Below are 22,511 nucleotides of genomic sequence, written 5' to 3'. Positions count from 1 at the left end.
TGATAAATCAATATTATATTGTGTGGCTTATATAACTTAGTAGCCTAACCATCCACTTTTTAATTGTTACTTGCTGTTAAATAACAAAGTGCATTAAAAAATTAAACACTTCAATCCTAGGACTCTTTAAAACCTTCAAAGTAATATTTGAATTAGTTTGCTGGATATGGAATGTTGTATATGTGTGCTTGAAGAGAGAAGTTTAAAAATCCCATGTAAAGTACAAATGTTCAAAGAGAAGATAAAAGTTTATTTCTTCCACTGAATGTTATTGATGTTGGTGTGCTGTTGGTGATTCTCCTTAGTGAAATTGATGTTTGGGTCCCTGAGCCAGATCACTCTGAAGTTCCGGCCGAGTGGTGGGATGCAGATGCAGATAAATCCCTTCTAATTGGCGTTTTTAAACATGGTGAGTAATACGGATGACTACGTATGTACTTCCCCACCCGTCAATATAAACACCTTATGCTCAATTTTTTTTTTTTATAGCTTACTCTGAAATTTGAATTTGTGCTACCTTTTTTCCTTTATAGGTTATGAAAAATACAACACCATCAGAGCAGACCCAGCGTTGTGCTTCTTGGAGAGGGTTGGCAAGCCAGATGAAAAAGCAGTTGCTGCCGAACAGAGAGCAAACGATTATATTGATGGGTATGAGCACTTAAAAGTGGGCATGAATGTTTCGGGGCCTTAAAGTAAAGGGGGCTGAATTTATGTGTTGTACTTTATTCTCTCCTTAACTGGTTTTATACCAGTTTGATGACGTTGTTGTGAAGAATACTACTTTGCTTTTACTCCCACAGAGTGGAAAAGAGTTAGGAACAGTGTGTAACAGAACCATTGAAGTTTGGGATTTGGGAAGTTAAAGGAAAAACGCAGCGACTTGTTGTTAACAAGGGCTCTACCTTGTGTTGCTGTAGCAGAAATATTACTTAGGCACTGAAGTGCAAAAGCCTTCAGAGGCAGAGTACTACAGACCTATTAAACTTGATTTCAGGTCAGTAAGGTTGGTGTATTAGTCTTGTGTAGCTAACCAGTGACCCCAGTAGGTCAATTTGAGTATCACTGGTAATTGCTGAAAGGGAGAGCGCTTTTATTCATCACTTCATCAGTGAGGTTAGCAGCTGTGGTCATAAAGAACATCTCTGAATGAGATGATGAACTGGGGAGGGGGGGGGCAGGATTCAAGCCATGAAATATTTTCCTGGTTTCAAATAGAAAATTAAATACAATATATCTATCTAAATTTAAATGAGTTTTGCTTAATTGAAAAGAGTGTAAGAACTTCTGAAATATTACTGAGATGGGTTCTTTTGTGTTGAAATTTTAACAGGGATGTAGAAGATCCAGAATATAAACCAGCACCAGCAATGTTTAAAGATGACATAGAGGTATAGTAGGCACCTATTAATAGCTCCTTTTAACACACTTAGAATATAATACTTCCACCTTTTCATTGAGCAAGCCATTACATTGTTCTGTATTTCTCTAAATTGATAGAACTTATGCTGTGTATTTCTGCAGTTGTGTGGGTGGCGGGGAGCGGGAGGGAATTGTTATATAATTCTGTTGCATGCCTTGTTAGCCGTTTGTCCAAAATATATGTTACTCTTGTTCTTTGTCATATTCATAAATTGTAAATCAAGAGGGCTGCGTTTTTAATTTTGATTCACTTCTGTTTTTCTACAGGATGATGTTTCATCCCCAGGTGATCTAGTAATAGCAGATGGAGGTAAATACATAAAACTTCAAATCTGAGCCAATTCAATCTATTTTGAACTGTTTCCTTCTCCTGACTTTTAGCTAAAGTGTATTTAGATTGCCTAGTGTAGAACTATCAGCACCAGCGATGATTAACTACTTTATTTTCCTCTGACTTTGTTTTAATATAGATGGACAAATGATGGAAGGAGACAAAATCTATTGGCCCACTCAGTCTGCCTTAACAACACGTCTTCGCCGCTTAATAACAGCTTATCAACGAACAAGTAAAAATAGGCAGGCCCAGCAGATCCCGCCAGCATTCCCAATACAAACTAGTATGATGCAGCCTCCATATGAAGAAGCGGCTCTAAATCCAAAGATGGCTGCTAAGATTGAAAGACAGCAAAGGTATGTGCAGCGTGCAAATACACATTTTTCATGCATTCTTACATCATAAATACTGAAGAAATAATAATTGCTCGCTGTGTGAAATAGTGATGAAAACGACAGAATTTCCCATTTTTTTTCTTGCTGATGAAGGTGGACGAGAAGAGAAGAAGCTGACTTTTACAGAGTTGTGTCCACATTTGGAGTGGTGTTTGATCCTGAAAGGGGCAGATTTGATTGGACCAAATTTCGAGCGATGGCTAGGCTGCATAAGAAAACTGATGAGAGCTTAGAGAAGTACTTGTATGCGTTTATGTCCATGTGCCGGAGAGTCTGTCGTCTCCCCTCAAAAGAAGGTGGGTGTATATATTTTTACTTTCAGTTTAATCTTTAATTTCTGTTGCCAGTGCTTATCTTGAAAAGGCTTTGAAAAGGCTTTTCTTTCATGTGTTCCAAAATGAAAATGGGGGAGAAGGAAACAAGGAAACATGTTAAGTGTAAAATTGAGAGCTTATAATGGGGAGATACATATTAATGATTAAAGCCATCTACTTCTGATACTGATTTGCAGTGGGTTGTGTTTTGTGGTTTTTTGCCAGATTCTCATCTTTGTTTTGTTTTAATACAGAACTCGTAGACCCAAACATCTTTATCCAGCCGATTACAGAGGAGCGTGCTTCTCGGACGTTGTATCGCATTGAACTCCTAAGGAAAGTGCGAGAACAGGCTCTTCGACACCCACAGTTGTTTGAGCGACTAAAACTATGCCAGCCAAACCCAGACTTACCTGTCTGGTGGGAGTGTGGGACTCATGACAGGGATTTACTTATTGGAGCTGCTAAACATGGAGTCAGCAGGACAGATTATCATATTCTTCGTGATCCTGAACTCTCGTTTATGTCTGCCCAGAGGAACTATAATCAAAATAAAGTGGCACTCTCAAGGACGTCTACTCCACTCTTGCATCAGTACCAGATGGCATTAGCTGCTTCTCCTCTTACACCTCAGTCAAGATTGTCAGATGCTAAAATGAATGCTTTTGAGGACACAAAAGCTAAAAATGAAAACCTGAAAGAGGACCCTCAGTCTTCTGAAGAGGAATCTATGTCTACAGAGGAGACACAGACAATAATGAAATCTGAACCTTTGAGTCCCAAAAATGGCACACCAATACAAAATACAGACCACAAGCCTAGCATGAAGACTGAAACAGACAGGCGCATGGTGGCAGCAAGGACAGAGCCTCTAACTCCAAACCCAGCTTCCAAAAAACAGAGAGTCAGCAAAAGGGGGTCTGACTCTAGCTCTGACTCAGATTCTGACTCAGATAGATCATCCTGTTCTTCCAGGTCATCTTCTTCATCCTCTTCATCTTCCTCATCTTGTTCACACTCTCGATCAGGCTCTAGCTCTTCATCATCTTCATCTTGTTCTTCAGCATCTTCTTCATCCTCCTCTTCATCCTCATCATCGTCGTCGTCGTCGTCATCATCATCTGAAGAGAGTGATAGTGATGAAGAGGAGGCACAAAAACGTGGTATGTGTGTAGTCTTATTTCTGCTCTATAACTCTTAAACTGAACAAGTTTATTCGTAATGAAAAAATGTCTAAAAAAGGGTATTAAGTCCCACAAAAGTACACTCAAAACATATTTGCTTGATTCTTCAAGTAAGTTGGAAGAATTTCAGATACAGCATTTTCTTTGCTTCTTATCGGTGCCTTGGAGGAGGCAGTTAGGATTTGTTGACTTTCCCTACGCGAGCTTCCTGTGCATGTGGTTTACGTGTGGGAGGAGAGTTGAATGGCCAGTGTTTTATGGAAATATATTGTGTGTGTATTTCCTCCTGCTGTTTCTTTTTCTTCCTAAATACATTCTTTTGGTTTCCCTGTTTGTTTTTTCCACTCTTGCTCACCTGTCTTTGTACCTTCCTCATTGTGTTTTCATGCAAGCTTCCTTCTGCCCGAGCCATAGCATAATGTAAGCTGCTTTTTTTTCTCAGCTGGAGCTGGCCAAGCAGTGTACTTGCACTGAAAATTTTCAAATGCTTAAAAATATGTTCCTACTTAGAAAAGACGGAGGTGATCACAGAGCGTAGGACCAAACAAAACAGACGCGCTTTTGAAAGCTTCAAAGCAGAAGCAAAAACCTCTGATCAGGGGAAGTGTGATGTAATTTTTTTTTTTTTTTAATCAACCAACCAAGCATTATTTAACACATTCCTTATTTTGGTACTCTGAAGTATCCCCTAGTCTTGCCCTGCTGAAATTCAGAATGTGAAAAAGTTTCTTTACTGTGTGATAACAAATGCTAACAGCAAAAGGAAGAGAATGAAGTTAGGCGGTCGGCTTACAACAAGCAAATAAGCTAATTTTTTTTTTTCCAATACCTTGGGGAAAAAGGCATTGTGTTAATCAGAGGAATCCTCTTGTCTGTGGAAATGACAAATGGAAACTATAGGAGTAATTTACTGGGAAAATTATTACTGGGCAAGTAAAAGAAAATTAACTTAAAGAAAATGATTAAGATGCTGCTGCCTGTAGCAGTGGAAGGACATTTTCAGAGGAAAGGGTTGTATGCAAACACTAAAACAGCGAGAGAAAAGGAATGCTTACATGACATAAATATTTATATCTAGATGGTGGATACTGTAACATGTGGTACAAGTCCAAATATTAGGCTTGTTTTCTGCCAGCTCAGTCTGTTTAGGCAAGTAATTGTGCCATCCTCAGATTGCAAAATCTTGTCAATCAGCCTTTCTTTTTGTGGCTGTTTTGCTGTAACTTGGTGTTGGTCTTGAAGAGATTGGTAAATGCTGGAAAATTCTGTTAATTTCATCTGCATTTTAAGTCCGGGTTTTATTTCATATGTTGCACAACGATCATGTATGTTGGCATACTTTTCACATTTGAAATATTTTTTTAAGGGAGAGCTGAATTGTATGAGATGACTTGACGCATAGCTATTTTTAAGGACAAATCTGAATTCTGTGGAATCGTCCCTCAATGCTCTTACTGGTTGTGCTGATGTAGTATTTACCTTTTCAGGAAGCACCTTTTTTTTTTTAAGTTTCAGACTGTTTCCCCATGTCATAGTGAAACTTACGTTGTTGTATGGGTGGAGGCAAAAGCAAAATAATAAGGAGGGAGGTATAAGAAAGAGAAAATCGTCTGTGATTAAAATTTAAAAAAATAAACAATGCAGATGCACACGTTCATGGCGTGGAACATCCAGCATTCCATCCAGTAAATAAAATGGGGTGGCTTTTAAAAGTAGTGTCCCAGCAGATACGCCATGTTCTGGTGATAGACACCTTTCATTTCAACTAAATTCTGTATTTTAGTGCATGTTGGTTTACAGAGGAAATATGTTAAAATAAGTAAGGACTGTCTATCAGATTACTCTGATTTGAAATAGCTAAATGTTTGAAGTGTTAAGCTGTTGAAATATTAACAGGAATATGTGTGGCGTTTACATGGCTAAAAAAGGATCAGCAGTCATCCTGAAAAAACTAAAAGATGAATTCTTCAGTTTAACTTTGTGTTTGGACTTTCTCTGAACATTGTTCTGTGTATTCTGTTCACCTGGACCTCTTACAACGAGTGTTTAATAACTTCTTTACGACAATCAAATGATATTAGTGGTTTTATTTAGCAGAAGGAACCCCGCATATAAAAGCGTATGATGAGGAGAGCGTAGCCTCTCTGAGCACAACACAAGATGAGACACAGGACAGTTTCCAGATGAACAATGGGACACCAAATTCCAGTTATCTCCTGCAAGGTGGATACATGTTGGCTGCATCCTACTGGCCAAAGGCAAGTTTCTAATACTGCTTTGAAGAGCAAAGTTGTAGGGGAAGGTGGACTGTGACGTTAGTGTTCGATAAAATATGTCAAAACTGAGTTGTGGTGAGATCTCGGAAAAATCAGAATGTTGTTCGTGGTAAATTATAGTAAAATTACGACAAAGCATTTTATACATCAGTTGCATAACTGTAGCTGTGAAAGAGAGAACATTCACACAGGAAACAGAACTTTAAAGAAAGCATATTTAAGATGAAGATGAGATGATTTATCAGGTATTTAGATGGTCTTAAATCTGTGAGAGGAACTGTTTAGAGTAGTTCAAAAGAACATAAAAAATGAAACAGATCAAGAAATCAGTTAAGCCAAATATTAGAAAAAAAAATTCTTAATAGTAGTAGGACTCCTTCAGCTACATTGTGAAATCCTAAGTCATGTTAAAGTATAGGCTGGCCGAAGCACTGGTTTAATACAATCTTTGTGTTAAAATTTAACTACGTGATTCCATATGTGAGTTAGTGAAATTCTAAAGTATGTTTTGAAAAGGTAATAACACCAAGTGACTGGAAATTCCTCGTGTTTGAAATACATACTGAATATTTTTAAGCTCTTTAGACATGTCTGCGTTTCTATGTCTGACACAGCTTGGAAGACCACAGAGCAGGTTCTTACACTTGCAATCACTAGCTTAACTAAGGTGAAGCAAAGAAATTTTAGCATGTTTAGTGTGTTGCTAGGCATATGCTGTATTAACACAAAAAAATACACACTGACATTTTAATAAACCCCCCCCATAATTTCAAAATCTCCTCCTGTGGAACAGGCCTGAGTTGCAAATCAGCTTGAAATTCAGAGCCAGATCACAAGCTTGTAATGAAGGAAAAGTTTCAAGGTCAAGCAGTTGAGAAAAGTCTGGAAAAGGCAACACAGGAGACAAAAAGAGTGATGAAACAGGGAGAACAGATGTAGGATCTGAACTTCAGCTTTTAGTTGTTGTTATGTTTGCTCCTGGAAGGTGCATTTTAACCTAAATACTACTTTTCGTAGTTTTTGAACATTGATTTTTGAGAAAGGGAGCATAACCTTCATGTCACAGGTGCTTGGCAGATTGTGAAAAATGGCATTCAGAGTGTACAAAACCAGACTTTTTGTAAATATAGGGGACAGTCTTGAACTTGGCAAAAAAATGTTTGCTTACAGAACAGGTAATTTTAGAGTTCACATTTTTTACTTGACGAGTAACTGCACTCTGAAATTATCAGAAAACTTGGTAGTTTCTGGAGGCTATACATACTTAGCTGAGTTTATTGGACTCCAGATCTATGTATTATGCAGGTGTGTGAAGTCAGATCTGTGTTTGGTGTCTAAAGAATGTGAATGAGGAATAATACGGTTTCAAAAGCTAAAGCGAGATGGGAATAAAAGCCTCTAGATTTGATTTAGTAAATGCTGCTTGCCGGATACGTTAAGGTGCTGCTCACTGGTTCAGACCCTGCTACCACGGAGACAAAGCCAGACCTACAAGTACTACTTCAGTAGTTACCATATCTTTCCTCAAAAATGAGTGAGAGAATGTGTTTTGTTTACAGGTGATGAAAATAAGTACAGAGGCGGCTTTCACAAACTTTTACAGGGAATCAGTACAAGTCCAGGAACTTAGACATCTTTTAAGTCCAGTGATTTTACAATTAGAAGATACTACATAAATTTTATGTGTACAGTGTTGGTAAGCATTACTCTTACAAAAATATTTTCTCTGGTTTTTTTAGGATCGAGTTATGATTAATCGACTTGACAGTATTTGTCAAACAGTGTTGAAAGGGAAATGGCCTTCTGCCCGAAGGAGCTACGACAGCAATACGGTGGCATCTTTCTACACAACCAAACTTCTGGATAGCCCAGGTGCAGCTGCAGATTACACTGAGCCCAGCGCACCAACACCCCCTCTCGCAGGTGTTAAAGAAGAGTATGATCAATCACCACAGATGTCAAAGGTGAAGAAGCATGTACGAGAAAAGGAGTTTACAGTGAAAATCAATGACGTATGTTTATTTTTATTGCCCTAGGACCTGATTGCGATTGCGGTGTGCGGCATGCTTTACCTGCAAGTGGCTGCCTGCTCTCACTCTCACTTCCTTCACACACTTGTTTGTGGGTATTTGGGTCTGCTGCTTCTGGGCATTAAGTGTTTGGGAGTTTGGTTTGGGTTTTGGTTTTTGGGTTTTTTTTGGTTTGTTTTGTTTTTTCTAATTATTATTTATTTGCATAAGCCACTGGAAGGAATCATTGTTATTTCGCTCTCTGAATTGAAATTTTGCTGTTCTGGCACTTCCTCAGACAGCCTGTTTTCTGCTGTTTCTAAGAAATCTGGGTAGTAAAAAGTATTAAACAGTATTTCTGTTGTTTGGCTGTTTATAAACATATCAGCATGTCCTATCTGGCAAGCACTTCATGGCCTTTAGAAGGCTATAGGTCGATACCCAGTTTAAATGCAGGCTAGAAGCTTCAAAGATTTTACCTGTAGTTTGAGACCTGTTTGTAACACAGAAACATGTATGAAAATTTCCTCTTGTAATTGGGTTTGGCATTTCTTCAGGATTGGATTCGGGAGGTAGACAGCTGTTCACTGTTGGATTTTTCAGTTAAGACAGCTAATTTAACATTCATATTCATAGAAGCAATTCCATGAAATCTCCGTTCAGATTTGGTTTTTACCTGGAGGAGAAGTAAGACTTGTTTTAAGGACTAATAAAATGTTTTCATTCTTCCACAACTCTTTCTGGAGTAACTGTTTGTATGTGAGAATCCTGATTATCAAGTAGTCATTTCTGCTTCAGAAGAGACTCTTCTAACCCTGGCATTTATTTAACAGGAAGGTGGTTTGAAATTGACTTTTCAGAAGCAGGGACTGTCTCAGAAAAGGCCATTTGAAAGTGAGGAAGGTGCGTTGGGACAGCAGCAATACCTGGCTCGGCTACGTGAGCTCCAGAGCGCTTCAGAAACCAGCCTTGTCAACTTCCCAAAATCACTTCCCGAATCAGGTACATAAAATGTCAGAGGGCTTAAGGTTTGGTATTAAGTTGTATTTTCTGTGGTGTTCTGTTGATCTCCATGTAGAAGCAGTGGAGAGAGGCGTTTGCAATGTAATTTGTTCTAAACTGTAGTCTGGAGGAATTCTCCCCGGTGTGTTCGGCAAACTGGGCACCTAGGTTGAGGCATGAGGTTGGGCCACATGAATACTCTCTCTCAGAGTCAGTTACTGTAACGTTCGTTTATTAGAAAGATGCCATTATACATTATAAACGCCCCCACAAGATTTTAATGATCATAAAGCTCATCGCTCTACACTGACAGTAATCAGTTGAAATCAGAACTTACTGTGGCTAGTTTGTAAGTAAACATCAATGAATAGTCACAGATTTATGCCTGTGTCCATTTGCACTCTTCATATTTCCTGTGTCTTATGTAAAGAAACAGTGGAGGACAATAGTTTAGAGCCAGTTTTTGGCTTATAGCAAAAAAAAAAATATAGCTTATTTTCATAAAAAATAACATAGGTGACAAATAAAAATGAGTCTAAAGCAAGCAGTTAAAATTTGGATTAAAATATTTGAAATTATTAGAATTGGGTGCTTGATGTAGGCCAGCTTTTGACTGTAAGTCATTGAGATTGCACACATAACGCAGATGAAAACTTTGCCTTTCAAAATTACTACCCTTCACTTGCATTTTATACGTTCTTGTTCTTTTGCGACATACCATTAACGTCTTGTTATAAACATTTGTTCAGGGATGTCTGCCTCTGAGTGTGTGTGATGTCAGCAGTTTTCAACAGCTCTCCTCCTTGTAGAGATTCATTTGGAGGGTGTAGGGGACAGTAAAAGGAAACTTCTGTAGTAGAGCGGCTTTTCACAGCCTTATACTAATAGTGTGTTAAACAGTCGTAAAACAACAGGCAATTTCTGTTAGATATTACATGTAGAAATTAGGTGCGCTTACACTGTTACAAGTCACTTTATTTCCTTTTTTTACTCAAACATGTTTCTTGTTGCAAACAGCTCGAGCATCTGACACTGATTTCATTGCATCATTAATTAGGTACTTCCAGTCACTTAACAGCCAGTGCCAATGGAGTCATAGTTGACAGTCAGCCTGTAGTCAAAAAGAGAAGAGGAAGAAGGAAGAATGTGGAGGGAGTTGATGTCCTCTTTATAAATCGAAATAAACAGCCTAATCATGTAAGTAGACTTGATTTTATTTCCAAAAATGAGGTCTAAATTACTGTTAATCTCTTAACTGAGCACGACCAGCTGTCAACATACAACAAAAACTTTATTACTCAAAACTGTTGGGTTGGGTTTTTTCTGAAATTGTTCACTGCCAGTTTATGACTACACAAACGAGAACTGGTGGAGTTTTACTAAGTATTAGATATATTCAATATTGATAACTATTTTTAAAAAGTAAGTTTAATTCTAGTTTTGATGAACTGTAAATAACAATGTATTATTAAAAACTTGATATTTACCTAGCAACATTGTCTGTCATCCTTTCCTGGCATGAGTAATCTCGCTGAGTCCTTGAGTGTGTGCATAATGATCCGCAGGACTGCAGCCTTCACTGGAGTGATTGTGATGGTTTGTTTTCTATGGAGAACTGAGTCAAGTGTTTTTAATTTCTCCAGGTTAATCCAGGTATCAACTCCTGTCAAGCTGCTGCAGGAATAAACCCAGCGCTCACTTACACGCAGTCCCAGGGCATGCTTGATGCAGAGAGTCCGGTTCCTGTTATTAACCTCAAAGATGGAACGAGGCTTGCAGGGGATGATGCCCCCAAAAGAAAAGATTTAGAAAGGTGGCTTAAAGAACATCCTGGATATGTGGAAGATTCAGGAGCTTGTATTCCTGTGAGTATTCGTTTCAGCTCTGGTTTAGCTAAACAGTAAAACGTTTCTCATAATTTGTTGTATTTGAATTTGTGTTTGATGTTACATGGAATTATCCTTTCTGTGTTCTTCTATTTTGTTTAGCAAAAAGAAAATGTCTGTGTCTTTTTATGTAATTTGAGCTCCGCAAGCCTTGCTTTTCCCTCACAAATGCAGTTGCTAAGAAAAGCAATGCTAAACAAAGACATTTGATCTTTGTCTAGTTTCACCTAGGACTAGAAAAACTGTCGAAGATAAGAAAACTCACATTACCATGATAGTGATGGTGGGAGCTGAAAATGTGTAACAGCATATTTAGTGATGTGCAAGAGGATTAAAGATTTTAGTGTAGGATGTACCTCATACCCACGTTACGGTGCTATGGTAGTGATGTTTGTGTGGGTACAATGTTCTCATTTTACCTATGAATTTGAGATGTGTTAGTGTTGAACAGAACGTAAGAAAATGTCATTTATGACATCTGGAATAACAACCTTACTTCTCCCTAAAGATGTTATAATACAAAACAGTAGCAGCGTTCCTCAAAGTTAAAGTACTGTTGAAAACTGAAAAATTATTAAAACAAAGCAATGGTTAGAGGCATCAGAGAGAGGATTTAGTGCTGTCTGCTGGGCTTCTTATTAAATCATTGTGACTAGTAAATTAGTATTGTTACTAAAATATTTCTGAAATCAAAGATGGCTTCAGATGAATGCCAGACTCAAGAGAATGCACAGATACCTTATAATTTCTAAAAAAGTTATATCAGAAAGGCTTTTAAATTCCTTTATAACAGAGGATGCAGCTGCACGATGGGAGGCCCAAACAAAAAAGACACCGTTGTCGAAACCCAAATAAACTGGATGTTAATAGTTTGACGGGTGAAGAACGTGTCCAGCTCATAAATAGAAGAAATGCGAGAAAGGTATTCGTATTTCTGTTCCTATTCTGATGTTCCCCAAGTAAAAAGTTACCTGAAATGAAGAACCTCTAATATTACACTTGCTTGAAATACTGTGTACAGATGAAAGGGTTTTGTTTTAAGGTTTTGGCACAGAGCAAGAAAGTCAGTGACAATCTTCTAGTAAACGTTTTTACAACTATGACAATATGTAAGATATGGCTAGAAACTTACCCAGTGGTTCATGTTCAGATAGAATTGAACGCTCTGTATGGCAACATTAATGCCATTGACTAATATAGAGGCATGGCCACTAAAATGTATGTTGTTCTGATCAGAGCAACTTTCTCACAAATTTTAAACTTTGTGTCCATCTTCTCGTTATGACTTTTGACATGATTATATTGCTAGTGCATTCTGCATGGAAATTTGTCCATTGGAATTGCTTAAATTCAAATTGCTTAAATCCTGTTATTTTGCTCTTGCAAAATAACAGAATTATTTTACTTTTTTCTGTTTTTCGGTTATCTCTGGCATCTGACCTTTTTGGTTCACCAGTATATATCCATTGTAAATCTCATTGCCAGGTTAAACAGAAGTGTAACAGGGGAACAAAAGTAGAAGGGGAATTCTTGTGTAAAATCCCAGCAGTGGAAGATGGGAGACAGGTGTTGAATGCAAGGTTTTGGACAGGTGATCGAAGCTTATGAAAAGGGATAATGCATTTCACTAGGCTTTGGGGAAGGCTAAAAGGCAATATTTGAGAAAAGCATGCAGAACATCAGTGCAGTTTATTGAACAAATTTGGACAGATGTGTGGGATAGTGTCTTTGAGTGTCAGTGTACTAGCAGAGCAGGAGTCCAGTGGGAGTCTTTGCATCAATGTATGGAGCGTTTTCTCTTGTGATACTGCAGCTTTTCTTTTTGTTAGAGAGCAGTTGCAAGGAAAGCAGGTAGATTTTTTTTTTTTATGCTGCTATATTAAGGTCAAAAGCTTTTTGCATCTGCAGAGGAGAGTGAGGCAGAACTTGAGTCTTTAATCTCTTCAGTGCATTGAGACAGCAGCTCTAAAGAGGAACTTGTATGGCTGCTGGTCTCTTGAAAACACATCCTTGGCTGCTCTCAGAAAGCCGTGCCCTGAGGATTCTTTGCCAAGTTGATGATCAAGGGGCGATCTGTGCTTGCCATAAAAGCCTGTGTTTTCATGATGGCTTTTTTTTGCTAATAAATTTCCACACCATAGTTGAGACTCTCAGTTTTCCCGTTTATAACCTGTCCTCACCTTCTCATTTGTCTCATTTTCTTTTTCAGTTCAGTTACACATTTAGTAGCAGGGGGTGAGGGGACGAAAAGTAGCCTAGAAAATGTGAGTTTAAGTTGCAGTTTATAGAGAAAGTTGAGCAGAAACTGGAATTCTTTTTCCTTTCTACCATTTCTTCTTTCTGAATCTGAATAATACTTCTGATTAATTTGAAAGCTTACTTTGCTGCATATATAATTTTATTAGGACATGGCCGTCTAACAATCCTATCTTGGCCTTTTTCACATGAAAAAAACACAAGAAATAATTTCACAAGAGAAGCAGAGCCTCTTAATAGAAGTAATTTTAGAAGTTGGCTGAAATGATAGAATAGGAGCGATGTATTGGATAAAGGGAAAGTTTAACAAGATTGTAATTACAACCTTCTCGTTAATACTTGGACCGCTGTTCTCCGTTCGTGTGGTTGCTCTTCCATTCACTGCATGTCTAAATAAACTCTGATAGTAATGTAAATAGGAATGCCAGATATTGAAGTTGCAAAGTATGAGTTTAATAGATGAGTTTGAGTTTAGTAAATGTAGAAGAAATCAAGACTATCTTGCATACACCACTGGGTATCAGTCAAAAGCTCTATAATACTCATTGGTAATTTAAAGTGAGACTTCAATTGCATTGTTTTATGTAAAAGGCAGAAATGAAACCATGTCAGGTATGAATGTTGCCTTTTTTTATCGAATGAGAAGTGTTTCCTGACTTGTATCTTCTGCTTCTCAGGTGGGGGGTGCATTTGCTCCCCCTCTGAAGGATTTATGCAGGTTCTTGAAAGAAAATCCAGAGTATGGAGTGGCTCCTGAATGGGGAGAAGTTGTAAAACAGTCTGTGAGTATTTGCAGAATGAGATAACCGTGGCGCGAAATGTATCTTAAAAAAAACCAAGGCAAACAGGAAAAAAAAGGCATGCCAAAAGGCTGCTTTTCATTTCTGGTATTATGTTAAACAAGAATGTGAGTCAATGTTAGCTTTTTTTTCTGCCTGCTCAGTTCCCTAAACTGGTTTGCTGGCACAGCTGGGAGTAGGAGGGAGGGACAGTGGTTGGCAACCCCAAATTAGAGATTTGGTTGAAGGTGCTATAATACTGTGACTTTTTCATCTCAAAGTGTAGCCTTGAAGGTTTTTAGAAAAGGTGTTAGCACACAGAATACTTTCTTAAATTTAAAGCTACAGTTAGGAATATAATTTTAAATATTTATTTTACTTTTTAATTAATTTACTTACAGTGTGCACCTTTAAGAAATTACTATCCTCAATCAAAATGTAAATCAAGTCTTAATATAGCTATTTTATACTACTTAGAATTTCTGTTTTCTAAGAGGTCTTGTTTTTAGCTAAAAACTAGTGTTGAGATTCCAGTGGAGGGAACAAGATTAATACATTTTTGGGAGTAGGTCTGCAGTACAGCATCACTGTTGCTGATGTATTCCTTCTGTATGGATTACAACAAAGTCAGTGATAAGACTACTACTACATTCCCTAGTACTCCTGAGCCAGCTTCTTACTACTAGCAAGATGCATTCAGTGAGCTTGAGGCTTTGTTTTGTTTGAGGTTTGTAGTTGGTTCAATTTAAAAGAAGAAAGGGTTTTTTGATAGACTTTGTCCACAACTCCAACAAAACAGCAGGTACGCATTTTCATTATGGGAACTATTACATAGCTGGTCTCTCTTTCCTTTTAAGTGTCAGTGGGTCAAGTATGGTATATGGTTCCCAGTTCATTCCCTGTTTGCCTTGAAGAGAACAACTTTCTGAACTTGAGAAAGTTGTGTTGTATAATAAAGAATGGTTTCTGGGTAACCCAGTTACTCTTCCATTCCCCGTGCCTAACAGAAGTGAAGATGGTTTAGTCAATATTATTGCGAAGTCTATTTCCTCACCTACTGTAACTTGTCAGAATTGTATTGTAGTTACGCTACACCTTCAGCCTCTGGCAAAGAAATGACCAAGTTAATTTTTTTTTCTAGTTCACTATCAACAGAACTTGTAATCTTTCTGTGAAGTTCTAAATGCCAGTCTTTCCAGTATCCTTGTGGGGCATTCTGGTAGAAAAATAGGTAACTAGGAACGGGATTAGACTGCAGTGAATAAAGGTATAAATAATTGCAGAATTACTTCTAGAATTCAGTAGCGATCCACAGGACAGAAGAATAGAGCATGAGTTCTGAATTCCTGTATTTTTACTAGGCTAGTTTAAATTAGAGATATTTGCTGGGGAAAAACAGGCTGGTTTAGTATGGAGGTGAGTAGTAGTTGATCTTATGATTGCCATTTTTAAGAGGAATTTTCAAGACTGTGCATTTCAAAGAGAATAATATTAGTGTCTGTTGCAATTCTTTCTTCATCTTTAGGTAGGAGGGCTTACAGAGGTGAAGTAATAACATGCAAGCTCTAAGAAGTGCTCTGACTTTCCTTTTAATTGAACTTGAGCCTTTACTGTTTATTCTTAAAGTTTTTGGATGAGGTGAAGTATGAGGACATCTGACAACAAAAAAAAAGGCTTGGAGATTGTTGGTCTTTGTGCAATCACACATTTATATTTTATTTTGGATTGAATAACTGATTTTTTTAATTAAACTGTCAAATAATTGGAATGTGGTAATGTTGCAAAGCAAAGCTGTTCTAGATCCTAAATTGAGATTGCTCCTATGATTAGCTATATTTGGCTTGATCGGCAAACAAACCTCTAAGGATGAGTTAGCAGAGGGTCTGAGAAGGTAACCTGTGTAGCCCTCACTGTGGAAATGAGCCTTTAGACGTTTGAGATGTGGTAGCACAGAGTCACCACAGATCCCCTGAGTTGTCTGGAGATGGAGCTGCTCTGCTAGCACACCACAATGATTTTCAACACCGTTACTGTAGGCTTGGGTCTTTTGTTTGCTTTTACTTTTCCATCTTTAACCTCTCAAAATACTATAAATACCCACTGTGTTTCTTGCAGGGGTTTCTCCCAGAAGGTATGTTTGACCGTATTCTCACTGGACCTGTTGTGCGGGAAGAAGTAAGCCGGAGAGGAAGGCGCCCCAAAAGTGAGACTGCGAAGGCAACAGCAGCTGCAGCAGCTGCCACTGCTGCGAGCGTATCGGTTAACCCCCTGCTAGCTAACGGATTGCTTCCAGGGGTGGATCTGCCTAGTCTTCAGGCCTTACAACAAAACCTGCAAAACCTGCAGTCGCTGCAAGTAACGGCAGGGTTGATGGGAATGCCAGCTGGCTTAACTGCTGGAGGAGAAGCAAAGAACATGGCTGCCATGTTCCCCATGCTGCTGTCGGGGATGGCTGGATTACCAAACCTGCTGGGCATGGGAGGACTTCTAGCAAAGTCTACAGAATCTATTTCAGAGGAAAAAAAGGGAAGCGATTCAAAGGAGGCGGATATAAAGAAAGAAAGGACAGAAGAGCAAAATACAGATACTGGTGGTGAAAACTCTGTTTCAAGTTCTCCTTCAACATCCTCTGCTGCTGCAGCTGCCAATCCTCTCTCTCTTAACCCATTACTTTTGTCCAACATACTTTACCCAGGGATGCTTCTCACTCCAGGCCTTAATCTTCATATCCCAGCTTTGTCTCAGTCTAATATTTTTGATGTACAGAACAGTGAAAGCAATGACACAGGCTCAGCCAAGCCCACAGAAGAAAAGGAGGAAAATTCTAGGGTTAGAGATCAGGAAGACAAAGGGGGAACAGAGCCAAGCTCTCACAACGAAAACAGCACAGATGAGGGTTCAGAGAAAGCAGACGCTTCATCTGGATCTGATAGTACATCGTCTTCATCTGAGGATTCAGATTCTAGCGATGAAGACTGACCCCAGACTCTGCACTTAAATTATAAACTGATTTTGAATTTATTCTTTAATTATTTCATTGTAAATAACCCAGTGTTGAGTGCATCAATGATTTACTGACCGAACATTTCAGTATTTGTTTAGAAGTGCAAACTGCTTTCAGAGACGTTTTGCATGTAATATTTCTTGAAGTTCATAAGTTTCTGAACTTGTATGTACTATCAAATACACAATGGTGTAAAATTACAACAAAAGGCATTATAATTTTGTTGGGGGGTTAATTTTATGAAAATAATGCTCAAGTAAGAGCTGTATATTTAATATATTTGCAGTGAACACAGAATACTTTATGCATATTATTGATTTAATTTGAATATAGTTTTACAGCCTCCTTGACACTTATAATTTACAGATCAAAACTCAGCAATAATTTGGGCAGCTAATGAATGTCATGAAAGCTGTAGAATCTACATCACCATCCATTGCTTTAATTACATGAAAATGCTCTAGTGTTGTGATGCACTGCTGTTTCCAATTCAGGTACAAGTGTGTTTAAAAGAAGATAAATTTTTCCCAATCAGCCAATTAAACTGGCTACCTGTTACCTCAGCTGAGTTAGTTTAGGAAGTTTACATTGGTTTCTATTACTTGTTTTCAGGTTTTGTTTTGTTTTCTAAAGACATCCTGTATATCATGTTAAAATCTGAGTTATTTGAGATATGACTGTTGGGGTTTTTTCCCCCCTTATTACAACTGTTTTCTTTGACAGCAGTAAGGGGAAATTAAAGCAAAAACTGTCTTATCTCATGCTACTTGGCACCACGTAGATCTATTTAGTTTACACCTTGCAAAGTTTTGGGCTCCCTCTGCAGAATTCAAAGTCCCAGAATGAGGAGTAGTTTCCCCAAGACTCAGAAGAGGCAAACTGTCATAAAGTGCCACTGAAAAGACCTTTCAACACTGCATACTTCATGTAAAAATTGTTTGTTTGCTTTGTTTGTGTAAATTTCTATTTGTGTTTTATGTCATAAAACCTCCTGGAGTTACCAGTTAAAAATGGTAAATAAAGTATAGATAGTTTTGAACTCCTTTTGAGTTTAAACTTCTCTGCAGATTTAAATCTGACTAAATATTAAATATTGCCCAAAATCATTATTGGGATATCACTTCATATATTATGCTGAGTTACCCACTAAAGAAAAAGCACTTTGAATAGTAAGGAAGACAACTTATGTCTAGAAACCACAACAACAGGGCATGAGACATCTAAGTCCAAATCCTTAGAACCCTTTACTATATAAAATCTGTCTAAGATTTGATCTGTGATACGATTCCACCTCCTTCTTAAGCTGCTATTACTCTGACACAGTTGAGGCCCAGGTTCACATCTACGGACGTTCTGAACTGACTGAGACTTGGGTTGACCTTGGTTACATCATTTGCAGTCCCAGAATAGGCAAGTGTTAAGAGAAAAAAGGTACAGGTACTAGTGGAAGTCATTGAAAAAGCTTTACAAAGGGATAAATTTAAAAATAAAAAACAAAAACTGTATATTTTGATATAGTTCTGTTGCTTGCTTGTACAGTAAAACAACTGTGTTGTTTTTTATCAAGAACTTTACCAATGAAATATAAGTTTCTATGTGCAAAATAACTAGCCCCATGATTAGAAGCAGTATTACATGTAATTACACAATTATACAAGTACCATTTGGATTGTGCTGGTTATGTATTTTCCCAAATAGTATTCTGATTTTTGGCCCTTCATGCAGTGTCTTAGCAATAGTGAAAATTAAAAACTGCCAAGAGAAGGGGGTAGCAATTCTTCATGATGAAAAAGAAAAAGTATTTCATATTTAATATTTTGCCCTTTGTAATATAGCACTTTTATTTAACTAGGATGCATCTATGAAATAGCCAAAGTTTAACAAACAGTTATTAACTTAGTTTGCTGATGGAGTATGTCAACAATACCATCACTTCCCACCCTTACCCCACAAAACAAATCCTAAATCTTGTGGCTAAAACCTAATTTATATCAGATTTATGAAATAAAGTATTTTCCTAATTATGGTCAAGTGAGTTTGGTTACCATTCTAGTGATTCTTTCTATGTAGTAAGGCAATTACAGTTGCAAGTAATGAAGGCTGGTGTAGACTTGAACATAAAATATTGGGTTTATTTCTAATCAGTTTGAACCAGAAGGGGAAAAAATGTCCCACTATCAGCTAAACTATATGCAAATACGGTTGTATAAAGTTAAGGGTTATAAGGAAACCTCAGTAGAATTACACTAATACTGAAGTTAAAAGGATATCCAAGGTGATGATAAAGTGTGTGTTGGTAGTTACTAAAAGAACCTTAGCTGTTATTGCCTTGTATTTCTATCCCTTGTTTCAGGCTTCATGATCCAAGTCTTAGTCCAGGTTTTTTTTGGACATTTGCAATATTTGCCAGTTGTGTTCTGTGTAGTCTGAATTTGCTTTCTGTAGTTGAACAAGCGTCTTAAAAAGTCATTTGTAATTTATTGAATTACTTTCTATGATGTTCTATAGAGCAAATGGAAGTTTAATTATTTTTTATTAAACATATTCTTTGACTACCCATGATGTCGGCCTCAGTATGTGAAAATAATGCTGTCTGCGTAAGGATTAAACATTTATCTTTCAGCAGCAAAAGTTAAGTTTCAGTGTTAAGCTCTAAACCTGAAATTATTATTAAGACCTTAAAAAACAAAAAAAAAAAAGTAAAATTCAAGCCAAGGATATAACACATGCACACCACATACCGCCCCACCAAAGGCCGTGCTTTACTGTTGTATAATTTTTCTGGGAATCCATTTCCTGTAATTCTGTTGTCTTGCAAACAAAATACGCTGTTCTTCCAGCGCTTCAGTAGCTATGGTTAGAAAGGAGTTAGGGTCTGGTCCAAAATTTGACTTAATTTCAAACAATGATGCATCTAATGTTCGAGGGTAAGCATGTTGGCAGTGGAGTACCTTTTGAATCTTGTTTTTAAAATCCTGCATTACTTTCTGTGTTAACTAAATCTTTTAATTATGTACGCAGCACTTACTCTTGCTATTTTTCATATATTTCACCCAGGGCACGGAAATTTCTCCCCAGTGCAAGTTGTCTCCTGGTTGTCAGGTGCCACCATGTTTTAACTTGTCATTGCACTTGAATGACTCAGTGGTGTCTTCTTATTTCTTCCAGTCTGAATTTTGTCTTCAGATCCTGATCATCCGTTCAGAGCTGCTGCTTCCTCAAATCTGTGCACAGGTGATAAAAATGCTCTGTTCTCATGTTTTCCCCTGTTTCTTTTTTCCTTTGAAGCCTTGCAGAATCCCTAATAGTATTTTTTAAATTTATTTTGATCAGGTCTATTGTCAAACTGTCAAATTTTAAAAAAGGAAAAAAAAGGGGGTGGGAGGAGGGAGAGAAAAATTGTGTAATTTTGCAATCCAGTCTGTAAATTAAAACATAACTAATCTATTTTATTTTTCAATGAGACTATTTCCAAGGAACAGATGATCTCGGCACAATATTGGTGTTAAATTTCTTGCACTCCTTTAAACTTTTTTGAAACAGTATCTGGATATGGTGATTAGATGATACTATTAACAAGGTGTCCCAGGCAAATTCCTGTTCTATTGTATATTCTCTCTGAGAAAATTATCACTGCCATGTTATTTAGTAATCTATTTTTCATTTATTACTCTACGACAGTAGTGATGCACCACCAAAATGAATGTTTACTTTTTAGTGCCTGCATTTAAGCTGTAGCGTGCCTGGTGTACGTGGTTAATTTAAAGGGATCTGCAGCGTAGCATTATATGAAGTTATTTGTGACGTGAAAGTTACTAACGTTTAGTTGTATAAAGAGTTTCTGTGCTAGTTCTATTACACCTATAATTATCTTCATAAGCAAGCTGTATCAGTGTAATGTGGCATTTACACTGCTGTAGTTGAGCAACACCTCAAATTTTACATCCGTACGTTGTTGGGACATCGGGTTTATGCTTGTGTCTATGGAGGAGACTGATTATACTTGCGTAGCGACGGGAGTTTACAAAATAACTCTCCTGGCTTATCTGAATGGCCCTAAAGTTATAAAGGCAAGCGCTGTTGTTTCTTTGACACATTTAGAGTAAAGGAAAATAAAGATAATAGCAGATGCTGTTGTTTCTTTGATACATGTAGAGTAAAGGGAAATAAAGATAATAGCTTTCCATAACTAAACAGTAAGAAAATCTCCACTAGTTTTAACTTAACGATTTGTAAAATGAAATTTTTGTGTTAAAAGATACAGCAAGGACTTCTGATGGTTAAGTGTCTCTGATGACAAAAGTAAGTTTCAGTTAACACTTCCCTGAGAAAAACTGTTCTTTTTGGAGAAAAACTTTTCTAGCTTTTAGTAATTAAGTACACGTGAGATAGGTCTTTGAAAATATTGACAATATACACAGAGGAAGGATGTTGAAATGCCTTATAACTCCGGTGGTGTCAGTAAATTACATCGTTCATTATTGCCAAACATTCCAGCCTGCCAGAAATTATAAACAATGTTTTGATTGTTTTATTTCAGCTTTTAACCCAGCATTTTAGGAACTCTGTTCACTGAGAAATCAATACAAAGAATTAAGGAAAATTGTCCACAAAATAGGGTGGGCTGAAGTCTTAAAATGGAGAAGTACATCCAGGTAAGCATCTCCATTCAGAATATTTATGACCCCAAAACACTTTGACTTACATAATTTAAATTTTAGCTTCAATTTAGAATATTTTATACTCTATCTAGCTAACATTCAGATTCCTTTTAAATAAGCCCAAACTACTTGATATTAATCAAACTCTAGCATTTCTCGACTTAAAAGGAGACATTTTCAAATTACCCAGATTAAGGCTATGATTTTTATTTTTTTTTTAACACTGCCTCCTCTCAGGCACTCACACACGGGGAGTGAGTTCCCCCTCATTAAGGGAAGGAAGGAAAGTGCCATTCACAAGATCCTGTCGTAAACTTATTCTGCAAAATGAGGACTTTTTTTCATGCTTCTTGTCTGCTCCAGCTGTGAACGAGACTCAGTGCAAATTCTCATTAGTGTTCCAGGTAAGATCTCTTGTGCCTGACCCTTTCACAGTCTTTTCTGTGTATAAGGGAGGCTGGCTTGGGAAATTCTTGGGATCCTAATGTCAGATACAGTGTCGTCATCTCTCTTTTTTTGCCAGTGCTCTCCAAAATTGATAGCATGTCCTCAAGCTGCTTTTGATTTGGGAACTGTTGTGTCAGCTCCTCTGCCTTATGCTGTTTGATCTCTGTTCAGCTTCTCCAAGCACGTGGTAGGAGCTTGGCTTTTTGCTCCTGTACGGCAGCGTTTCTAACCCCTAGTCCCTAAATAAGCGTGTGCTGCTGAAATATGTGTGCCTGAAGCTCTTTGATGCTCTGAGTACTGCCGTCTCTTTGCTGCCATCTGGTGCTCTCACTGCTGGGTAGAAAATGCATAGTCATGTCCTGGAACACAGCTCAGGTTAGCCAGATCCTCTCTTCTGGACATTTCTTTTTTTCCCCTGAAGCTCTTGTTATCTGAAATGTTACTAGTACAAAAGTAAACAGGCATAGTCAATAAATTTCTCTTAATAAAGTATAGCCTGCTTTACTCATCTCTTGTAATTCACATGTACCTGCTCTGGGGCT

The 22,511-nt window shown here is 37.6% G+C and overlaps 1 protein-coding gene across 6 annotated transcripts in view; it reads left to right on the top strand.

Moving 5' to 3' along the window:
* The window catches only part of CHD9 (chromodomain helicase DNA binding protein 9), a 94,694-nt gene extending 75,276 nt beyond the window's left edge, over window positions 1–19,418 (top strand). For 5 of the 6 annotated variants that reach the window (XM_054198040.1, XM_054198041.1, XM_054198042.1 and 2 more), the window contains 15 exons: window positions 306–409; window positions 534–651; window positions 1,334–1,391; window positions 1,690–1,732; window positions 1,893–2,112; window positions 2,245–2,447; window positions 2,720–3,628; window positions 5,744–5,907; window positions 7,665–7,937; window positions 8,768–8,936; window positions 9,994–10,133; window positions 10,580–10,801; window positions 11,616–11,744; window positions 13,756–13,860; window positions 15,973–19,418. In XM_054198040.1, the coding sequence (XP_054054015.1) occupies window positions 306–409; window positions 534–651; window positions 1,334–1,391; window positions 1,690–1,732; window positions 1,893–2,112; window positions 2,245–2,447; window positions 2,720–3,628; window positions 5,744–5,907; window positions 7,665–7,937; window positions 8,768–8,936; window positions 9,994–10,133; window positions 10,580–10,801; window positions 11,616–11,744; window positions 13,756–13,860; window positions 15,973–16,836 (3,721 nt within the window). In that variant the 3' untranslated portion in view covers window positions 16,837–19,418. The remainder of the gene's footprint in view (window positions 1–305; window positions 410–533; window positions 652–1,333; window positions 1,392–1,689; window positions 1,733–1,892; window positions 2,113–2,244; window positions 2,448–2,719; window positions 3,629–5,743; window positions 5,908–7,664; window positions 7,938–8,767; window positions 8,937–9,993; window positions 10,134–10,579; window positions 10,802–11,615; window positions 11,745–13,755; window positions 13,861–15,972) is intronic. The other variant, XM_054198043.1, reaches the window with a different exon arrangement.
* Window positions 19,419–22,511: the final 3,093 nt, after the last annotated feature.

This window comes from Rissa tridactyla, chromosome 4 (assembly GCF_028500815.1).
Source record: "Rissa tridactyla isolate bRisTri1 chromosome 4, bRisTri1.patW.cur.20221130, whole genome shotgun sequence".
Taxonomy (NCBI): Eukaryota; Metazoa; Chordata; class Aves; order Charadriiformes; family Laridae; genus Rissa; species Rissa tridactyla.
The sequence above is the reverse complement of the archived record's forward strand: the minus strand, read 5'-3'. Positions and strand labels throughout refer to the sequence as shown.